The 10,359-nt window shown below is 43.1% G+C and overlaps 1 protein-coding gene across 1 annotated transcript in view; it reads right to left on the reverse strand.

Moving 5' to 3' along the window:
* DDB1 (damage specific DNA binding protein 1) overlaps window positions 1–10,269 on the reverse strand; it is a 31,231-nt gene extending 20,962 nt beyond the window's left edge. The window contains exons 1-10 of the mRNA XM_082477531.1: window positions 10,054–10,269; window positions 8,731–8,879; window positions 7,564–7,680; window positions 6,998–7,219; window positions 4,562–4,676; window positions 3,624–3,721; window positions 2,740–2,898; window positions 2,041–2,124; window positions 1,317–1,433; window positions 611–713 (exon numbers count right to left, since the gene is read on the reverse strand). Coding sequence (XP_082333657.1) covers window positions 611–713; window positions 1,317–1,433; window positions 2,041–2,124; window positions 2,740–2,898; window positions 3,624–3,721; window positions 4,562–4,676; window positions 6,998–7,219; window positions 7,564–7,680; window positions 8,731–8,879; window positions 10,054–10,114 — 1,225 coding nt within the window. The 5' untranslated portion in view covers window positions 10,115–10,269. The remainder of the gene's footprint in view (window positions 1–610; window positions 714–1,316; window positions 1,434–2,040; window positions 2,125–2,739; window positions 2,899–3,623; window positions 3,722–4,561; window positions 4,677–6,997; window positions 7,220–7,563; window positions 7,681–8,730; window positions 8,880–10,053) is intronic.
* Between the last annotated feature and the right edge of the window lie 90 nt (window positions 10,270–10,359).

The following is a 10,359-nucleotide window of genomic DNA, read 5'->3' on the forward strand; positions in this document are numbered from 1 at the left end:
CCTATATACTACTTTGAATTAATTTTTGCCTTATGATCCAATCTGATCATCTTTTTCTTATAACAGGTGAGTTTAGCCCATTTATGTTTACTGGTATCAGATATCTGCTACATGAGTTACTCATACAGATGTTTGATATCAGTTCTGTCATATTATTTTAGACTATGTTTACTGTTTGTATATTATAAAAGTCTTTCACTATGTAGTCTTTCTTTGATCTTTTTATTATAGTTCTCCTGGAATTTATAAAGATCTGTACTTTTGTTCTAGAAGTTACCTTTACATGTACATCTTTCTATGATATTCTCAGTCTCCTCTCTCTTTAGGGATTCTATCAGTTCCCTTACATAAACAACATTAAATTTCACTTGTAATCTTTCTTCCACCATTCCTCTACTCCACTATCCAATTTTGGTCAATATTCTCTTTAAGTTTACTTTGGAACTTTTCAATATATTTAAGCATCTACCGCTTATTTGGCATTATGACTTTTTTTACTCTTCATTTGATCTGCTTTCCTCTAGCTTCCCCCCGGAAGTGTCTTCATGACATGCAATGAGGCCAAAGTCACTCAAATAAGATCTGCATCCTATGTCCACCAAAAAGGTACCTTTGATGCCTGGCAAGTCAATGCTGGCATGCTCGTGGATTCCAATTCCATTCCGGATGATCCGCAAGGAGCCTTCCTTGAAAGCCCCAGAGCAAGTGACCAGCTGCAAGTAGAGAAAAGGTTTCTAAATAAGCCCCTCCAGACTGGGGCAACTACACTGATGCCCAGAAAGTAAACAAACTATACCTAAATCCAAGGACCCTTTGTTGTGGAGCTAGGTTTGAGGATGCAGACTTAGCAGAGGTTGATCTCCAAAGTCTCTCAAATTTATCAAGCAGACAGGATGTCCTAGTCCAAGAAGCAAAAGGCTCCTACCACTATTCCTAGCAAGCTTGTTTCCACCCTGGGAACCTAGTTTACTGGAAAGAGCACAGGATCTGAAGGCAGACATACCTGCCATTTAGTAGTTATGTAACCTTGGACAAGTTGCTTAATCCTCCTCAGCCTTAAGTTTCCTCACTTCTGAAATGGCCAAGAATCCCTATCTAACACAGTGCTTGTGTGATTATAGATAATGTATGTAAAGTGCCTGGCAGACCAAGATAGGCACTCAATAAATGGTAGTTATCCTCACATCACTGGAATTAGTGAGTGAGGCTCTTAAAAGTTATCTGCAGTGCACACTCCCCATTCTAGCTAAGCAGACCCAGGAGGACACAGTTTGAGTGGGCATACCAACTATCCCTTTCCAGGATGACCCCCTTACCTGTCCCTGCCCCTGCCTCTCCAGGTCCACCACACACATGTCCACAATGGGTCCTAAATTGGTAAAGGTTTCCATGGCCACTACATAGGAGCCTTGTTCGTTGCTGTCAACATTGAGCTGAAAAAGAAAGAACAATGCTAGTCCTAGAATGCTCCAGACCCACCCTAAAGAGAGAGTTATCATCCAAAAGAAACTCAGGCCTAGTAGATCTTCTTATGCTCTAAGATCTTATGCTCTTACGGATGCTTCTTATGCTCTACTGGATGCTTCTAGAAGGGAACTGCTAAGGAACATGGTTATCCTACAGGTGACCCACTAACCAGCCAGGGATTGCTAATCTGGCATCCCATGGATGGATTTCAGAGGAACAGCTGGAAATTAATGTAAAATGTTTGCATGCATTCTTCTGCAGAGAAGGTTCAAATTCTCATATTCTAGAGGGGATCAAATACACTAGACTATGACCTATTTGAAGGTAGAAGCTAGTTCTTGTTCATCATTGTATCCATAGTACCTAGCACCTTGCCTGGCATATTTGTTGAATGAACATTTAGGACAAAGAGCTAGTCAGGGTGGGATGCTACGTCAACCAAGTAGAAAGGTGGATAGTAGGCATATGCATGAACTGAAGAAACTCTGAGAGGTACTAAACACAGAAAGAACTTAATGAAGAAGCAGTGAAGACTGCAAAAAAGAAGCCAGAAAGAAGAAAATGTCTTCTCACCTTCACAAGCTGGGAGTCACCAAGGCGAGACCCGACAAACACAACGCCGTTATCAAGGTATGTCAAACACTCAGCAATAGAGGTCTAAAAGAAAATCAAGGGCATGAAAGACATGAGAATGGACTTCACGTGGGATCCAGACACCATCCTACCCACCTCTCAGACATGTGCTGAGAAAAATCACACCTGCAGTCATGATTCCCAAAACAATTCTCCATTTCAAATCCCCAGGTCACACTCAACAATCATTCCTAAATCTCTGAAGTTTGTGACTCTTCATTTATCATATCCCTATAGTCAGAAAAATCAATAATCTGTCTTGCAGGTGCCTGCTCCAAATAATCATTTTAATCCCAACAGCTCCAGTCTCCTCAAAATAGCTAGAGACATCTAAAATTTGCTACATTGTTCTTAACAATACTTTTTTAGAACGTCCCCCCATAACTGAGTATCAGCCTTAGATTAACCTTTAATTCTACAGTGTATCCTTTTTGTTTCTCTTTTTTTTAATACTTGAGGTAGTATCCCACTGCCTGTGAGATTCTCGAGAATCTACTCATTCAAAAACCAACTTCCACGGCAGGACTGAGCATTTGTTGTTGGGTGTTAAGTAATATAATTCCCAGTTGCAGTTTGGGACCACACATCTGGGGTCACTAGGCACTGAGGAGAATGTAGAAGAGGAGGGACAGGGCCTACCTCCCCAAGGAGTTCCACTCGGAGATCCTTGAGGGTGACGGTGCCATCCATCTGTTCCTCCTTCTCCAAAAGCAGCATGAAGAGCCGTCCTTCCATGTCTCCCAGCAGATAGCGGGAGCCATTGGGGTCCACGCGATTGTGACACACAATTGTGCTTTGCTGCCAAGAGGGAAGACACAGTCATTAGACATTAAGCGTCCTCCACAACCAGAGAATAAACCCTAGCAGACCATTCCCTTTACCAAACCCAGCCACTTCATGAGCAAGGAATCCACTCAGCTCACATTACATGTGTGATCAAAAATGAGGACGTTTTATTTTGAAGACAATGTTCTGAGGAGCTCAACATACTTTAAATGTTTACTCACATATTATTTTACTGGAAAACAAATACATAAAAGAGGAGGCAGCTGTAAGTATTGACTGGACTATGCATGCTACCACAGATTTTGTTATTTATCCTCAAAAAAGAAAATATAATTAAGCTTTTAAGCCTTCATTTCTATGACTTGAAATTCTAAGGTGAAATTTTTTATGATTGATTTTTTAAGTCTATATATATTTTTCACTATATTATTTACCTGATTTGAGCTCTAAAAACATTAACATTCATTAGAATTCCCGAAATTTTTCCGTTCTTCAAATTGCCCCAATGAATGGAAAGGATAAACCAAATTTTGATTATTTCTCTCCCTTAGTTAGCAAGCAAGCTCTTTGTAAGCAACACCAAGCCAATCTCTTTGTATTCCCAATGACCAACACAACATCTTATATACATAGTGAATAATGTGACAGATAACTCTGAATCCCCTTCTGACAAATGGTGGGGAAAGGAAGGGGGGGAACAAACAGAAAGAAGAAAAAGGGAAAAGAATGCTGCTCACCTTAATGATGGGAGGGGCAATCGCCAGATATTTGTCACCGTTGTGATAGGTGATTGATTCCTGTCCAATGATGATGGCGCCTCCAAAAGGCTCTGGGACTGCAGGAGAAAGAGTAGCATTAAAATGCTCAGCATCTGGGACCTGCCAAACCCTGAGGCAGCAAAGGCACTGATCCAGTTATCTCTGAGGCAAACTCGGAGATAATCATTTTTTAGACATCAAAGTCCAGGGAACATGATAACCTTTTTCTGAGATTACTGTCTTAGAAATTGTAGGCTGCCCACTCTGTACTCCTGGTTGTATTTTTATTGCCACTCTTTCGGAGTTTCTGAGATTTTTTTCCTTGTTCCTTAGCTTCATTTCCCCCATTATCAGGGCTACCATATAGAAGAGCCAATTTGCACTTAATAGTTTTAAGACTTCTCTACTAGGTGAAACACACAACAGTGTTGGGGGAAGAATATAGGATAAAGAGCAAAGATGTCTGGATTCCAGCCTAGGCTTTGTCAGTGAGGCACAGGCATGGGCAAGTCCCTCGGCCTTGTTTCCTCATCTATGAAATACAGGAGCCAGATAAAATAAGCTCTATTGGTCCCCTTCAGTTTTTTTTAATTTTTGCCCAACAATAAAATAATGAGACTAACTTCCACATGCCACTCTGCAAATCAATCTCATTGTTTTAGTTAACCTCACCACCCCAAATAAAGGAAAGTTATACTTTTGGGGGAAGGGTAAAAAACAAGACAATCCCAAAGACAGAAATGCAAAAAACAAAAGGAAGCACATTTACAGATAGGAGACATAAGGGAGGGCTGAACAATGCACGTGCTCAACAGCACTGGAGCGCTGAGATGAAGGGCAGAGAAGGTGAGGAAGGAGCAATAGGGAACTGGCCCAGAAGTGGGGCAGAGGCAAATTTCCCAAATCCCCCAACAAACCTGCAATCACCATGGAAGCTTCAGCTTCTACGTTTTCTTGTTTCCAAGGGCCCTTATTGAACTCCTTCTCTCGGAGAGACACCTCATAGGTTTTTACGTGCCGCCCCTGAGGGTCCTAGGTGAGGAAAGGTAGAATCGTTAGTCCCTACAAAGGGTGCCCTGGGCTGGAGAGGGGCCCTGAAAGGGACAGCATCTGACACTCCTGTCACGCCAGCCTTCCCAGCCTTATCCATCAGCATGCTAACGGCCACCAGCTGAGCTTGTGATAGTCTGGGTAGACTGTGACTGAGGCCAACTGTTTCTAACAATTGAACCAACAAAGAGAGATTTAAAAATTAGAAAAATGAACTTGTCACGCTGTACTAACCACTACAGAGATATAATGTACATATGTGTACATTTGTGTGTGTATACGTACATAAATAAGATATATATATATATTCTCTGGTCCTTATCTTCAAGAAACTTATAAAATAGCTAAAGAGGAAAAACAAACACATTGAGAAGTGAAACACATCTAACAAATTTTTAAAATTTGTTTGATACAAATGAGAACCTACTGTATAGCACAGGGAACTCTACTCAATGCTCTGTGGTGACATAAATGGGAAGCAAATTCAAAAAAGAGGGGATATATGTATACGTATAGCTGATTCACTGTGCCGTACAGTAGAAACTAACACAACACTGTAAAGCAGCTATACTCCAACAAAAATTTTTTAAAAATAAAATAAAAATAAAAATCATTTACAGTCTAAAAAACAAATCCGTTTGATACAATTCTCAGATGCATTCTGATAGGGTGACGGTAAAGAACAGAGCATGCTGCTCCTCTAAAGTTAGTCGAAACCTCCAATCCTGACCCTGTCAACACCATCCTCCCCTCCTTTTTTTGAATCATGACTCACTTCAGACCTGGAGCTATCAAAGACACCTTTAAGAGACTAAAAGAGCCGGCATGGGGCCAGTGGAGGGTGGCCTCATCAAAGGCCAGACCAAGCTCTAAGAAGTTATGGAAGGAATCCGACAGCGTGTTTCAGGGCAGGGCCCACATCTTCATCATTGTTACAGCTCCTGAAGCACTCTGCATGACTACCTTTCACATGGTATTTTCCTTCTTTTTTTTTTTTTTAATTTTGGCCACACCACGTGGCTTGACGGATCTCAGTTCCCCCACCAGGAATTGAACCCAGGCCAGAGCAGTGAAAGCACTGAATCCTAACCACTAGACCACCAAGGAACTCCCTCACGTGGTATTTTTCAAATTGACCTTTGGGCACAAAACAGGAGAAAAAGTCATTTTTAGTTGATGAAAAGATTTTCCCATCAATGATCAGGGGTAAGACTCAACTTCACCATAAATTCAAGCTGGGGTTTGGATTTGGGCCTCTGAGACACACATACGGAAATGAAGATCATTCACAACCCACAGCCCTGAGGCTGCACAGAGAGTCAGCCTTGAATAACCAACATCAATGTTTTAATGACCTGATATTTACAAAACTGAAGAAGTGAGAGATTCCAAGTTATTATTTCAGACCTGATATTTAATGTATTGTAAATAAGATTAAACAAAATCTCCTAAGCTGGTTTCAACCTATTCAAATGAACTTTATATCAACCAGCCTCAAAACTACAGCACTTACTGTGACACTAAGAAATACACAAAAATACATCAGCATTTCCAATACTTAACACAGTGTTTAAAAACTGTTTACATGCCCACACACAGTACTACAGTACTTAGATTTGGACTAAACTTTCTTCCATCATTTATTCAACCACATGCTAGTGAAATAACCTCATACTGTATGGCCCTTTGTTAAAAGGCTGAGATATTACCAAGACACAAGCATATTAGTCTGGTGCTCTGCCACCCCGCCCCCACCCCACACCCCCTCAACAGATCTAGCCCAGAGAACAGCTGCCCAGGATCAGCTCTACAAAAGTTTTAGGCACAGACTAAAATAGAAGTCAAGAGCCAGCGGTCACCAGAAAGTGAGTGCTGATCAAAATGTACCTCTTCTTGGTAGACACATAAAGCATCCCCAAGACATTTTCTCATTGCTTGTAAGGGAATTTCCAGATCATTTCTTTACAGCTAAGTTTTAATAATCCCCTAGCATGCCAGTAAGAGACAAAGTATAAACTGGGTCACCCTATAAAATCTCCAAGGCCCACAACCAGAGTGTAATCTCAGGATTAAAGCCTGCTACAGGCCCCAGACTGCTTCCTGCCTCCACGATAAGTACTTCTTCTCTCAAGGTGCAACCAAAACCTGACACATATTAATTATATCATTCAAAACATTTCAGGACAAATACATTAAACACTTCTGCCTACCCTACCATGACATCCAGACATTCTGATTAGCAAAAATGAACTCCCACTGTGCCAAACCATACAGCTTCTCCCTCTCTCCTCCTGCTCCAGTACCTGGTAGACAAAGCAGATGGTAGGTGCTTGGCAACCATATAGGAACTTGACGTCAATAACATGCAACTCCTCCAGGCGGATGTTAAAGGCCTTGAGCTCTTTATTGTCCCGGTCTAGTGGAATAACCTTGAAAAGGCCATCATAGAGTCGCAGGCCAATCATTCGGCACTCGGGGTCAATGATGCCAATAATGCCCGTCTCTGAGGGGCGGCCAATTCGGTCCTGAGAAATAAAACTGGGGTTAGGGAAGAACCTCAAACACCTAGAGTAACAGAGAACGCTGGGCACCACCTTCCCAGGATGATTTTAAGAGTGGCAATAAAACTAGTGGCGTCTTTTTGACATGTCAGGACGCCCAAATGCCAGTGTACGCCTTTTTGCAAAACACTGAATCTCAGTGAATTATTACCCTCTCCCTTGGACTCTGAGTAAACTACAGAAGTCCTTAGTGTTTTCTCCTTGTTTCTCTGATCACACAGAGAGCTGCCCCAGCACTACAATTTTCTTCACCAAATCATGACAACCCTACCTGGAAAACTCTCATCAGCCTGAAGCAGCCACCTCACCTGGACATTGCCATGCGCTCGCGTTATGATGTCAATGCTCTCGCCACTCTGTTTATACTCCAAGATGCAGGCATTGTACTTAGCTGTCAGGATAAACAGTAGGTCCTTGCTCTCCCCCTGGAAACCAACATCATACTATCAAAAGAGGTTTCTTTTGAAAACAGGAGTACTTGTCTAGCCTTTAATCATTCTTTAAGCATATTAAATTCTTCAAGAATTTTCTTTTCTCCCTGAAAAAACCCCACGGTAAGTATGTAACACACATTAGTTACACACACACCCTAAGGGTGTGTACAGAAAGGCCAGAACTGAAGCTGGTAAACATCTAGTCTACTTTCATGATTCTTCATCTCTGCTCTACATATAATGTATTCATCTAGTTCCACGTCAGCTAATCTCAATTACTCCATTCAAATTCTGAAAGATGAATGTAACGCCTCCTCTAATCCCCTCCAAGTACATGGAAAAAGAAAAAAAAATGTGAACAAAGGAAGCTGAAGTGCATCTACAAAGTCTCTCTTACTTATTAACACAGACCCCAACAAAGTGAGTATTTTGTTCAAAGGGTTATAATTTAAATTTTGAACCCACTGCTTCCCCATCAGATTCACTTACAGATGGAAACAGTCGAATTATAATAACAATAATAATTTGATGATGTGCTAACAGTGAATGCTTGTTATGTGCTACGTCCTGTTATTAAATCACTTAATCTTGACAATAACCCAGAGGACTGGATACCGTTATCCCCATTTTGCAGATGGGGAAATAAGGCTCTGAAAGGTTAGATGACACCCAAAATTAGATTTAATAAGGAATAAAGCCAGTACTGCCCTAACTTAGAGCCTACTCTCTGAATCATTATGATGACCCACAGGATGATGACCCACATTTCAAACTGCTTTAATAGTCCCTTCTAAAAAGTCAACTTGATAAAAAAAAAAAGTCAACTTGATAAATTTTTCCCTAGCAAATCTCTCCTTCTATTTCTTGGAAGCTTTTTAAATAAGAATATAAATTGAAATCTGCCATTCAAAAAGAGAAGAGTTTCTCTCCTAAGCCTTATTGCACCCATCCTAAGCAAGCAGTGACATAAAACAACGTAAACCCGACTACAACTAATAGTTCTCCCTTTGTTGCTGTGCCCAACCAACCCAGAGCACTTACCTTGGGCCTGAAAAGCTCCATGACAGCAATCTTCCCATACATGCCCACCTCTTTGACGGGCCGAAGCCCCTCAGCAGTGACCACATAGATCTCTAATCTCGTATTTTTGGCAATCAACAGGTTCAAGTCTTCAGCTGAAGTAAAGTGTCCTGAAAGAACAGATCCTCTAATTTTTGAAGCTAAAGCACTATCTAAGTAATCCTATCACTTCTACCTAAAACCTCCTGAATTCTCGATTTACTTCACATATTTCTCCGGTTCCCTCCATTCACTCCCTTCTCACCAAATCCTCAGAGTCTCACTTCACACATTCAAGAACGCTACTTCCCTCATCAGATTAAGAAACTGGACTGGGCCTAAGAGCAGCATGTCCTTCAACTGCCAATGACTGTGAAAACCCTTCAGATGGCTGTGTGCCCTCGAATTTCACTTTTCCTATCGCAGCGGCCGACTCATACTCTAATTAAGGGATGCTGGAGAAAGTGTTCCTCCCTATTCAGTCCAAATTTGAATTTTCACAAAATCTTTACCAAACAGACTAGATCAAACGAAGAGAGTTCTCAGAGCTTTATCTTAAAACCTTGTTTTGTCTGCACCTCTTGCCCTCCCAGCAGTCTACCAAAACCCCATCCACACTCCTTCATAGCCTCCAACTCTCCAACAACAGTTTTCTTTTGGAATCGTGATTCGGATTTACATAAAAATACAAGTTTGAGGGCTTCATATTCTGTTGAGAACTTGGTTCAAGATGATTATTCCCGGGTTCTGGACATTTGCGTCCTTAACAATTCTTGCATAAACAAACAAGGCAAACCCAGCACTGGGCTGGGCCATTCTAAACCCTCTTCTCCAACAGCTCCCTCTTGTAAACAACAGCCCCAGGCAAAGCGGACTCCTCTCTTTCGGGTGAGTATGGACATTCCTCACATCCCTCCACCTCCTGCACCTCCCAGGCTCTTGCCCCGAAGTCGCCATCATCACCGCCCCTTCCCCCCTAACCACACGAGGCCAATCTCGCGGCCCAAGCAACACCGCACAAACAACTCACACTCCACTCTCTGTCCCACTGGGCGCGTCCCTGTCCTCGAGGCCAAGTGACCTCTGAGAACGAAAGGGGACCCTCAAGAGCAGCTTTTACTCCCCCAAAGGCGCGTGTTGAGACAGCTTCTTTTAAGCCGTGGGCTGTGGGAGGTCCCTCGGCCGCCAGCGCCTTCCATTCCCTGGGCCCGGTCCTGGCGGCAACCCGGGGGCCGCGGGCCTCCCTAGGCCTCGGTTCCCCCCAGCTCCCTCCGTCACCGGGGTCTCCTGCCCTGGCAGCCTCACCGGTCACGCAGCCGTTCACGGCGGTGGGCTTCTGTGCCGTTACCACGTAGTTGTACGACATGTCGAGGCCTGGGGCAGCCCAGCGGGACTCAGGCGAAACGAAAAAAATAGACGGACACGAGCAAACAGGCAGGGAGCCCCCACCCGCGCGCGGCGAACTCCACTGCCGCTGTCTCCGCCCCAGAGACACGTTGCAGGCCAGAGCGGCCGAGGCGCGGGGCATCACGGGACGGGCTCACCTGGCCTCTTGGAGGACTCAAGGCGCCGAGGCGGCCAACCAAGGGAGGCCCCGCCCCCCAGAGGCCC

The sequence above is a fragment of the Balaenoptera physalus genome, assembly GCF_965194825.1.
Source record: "Balaenoptera physalus genome assembly, chromosome: 10".
In the NCBI taxonomy this organism is placed as follows: Eukaryota; Metazoa; Chordata; class Mammalia; order Artiodactyla; family Balaenopteridae; genus Balaenoptera; species Balaenoptera physalus.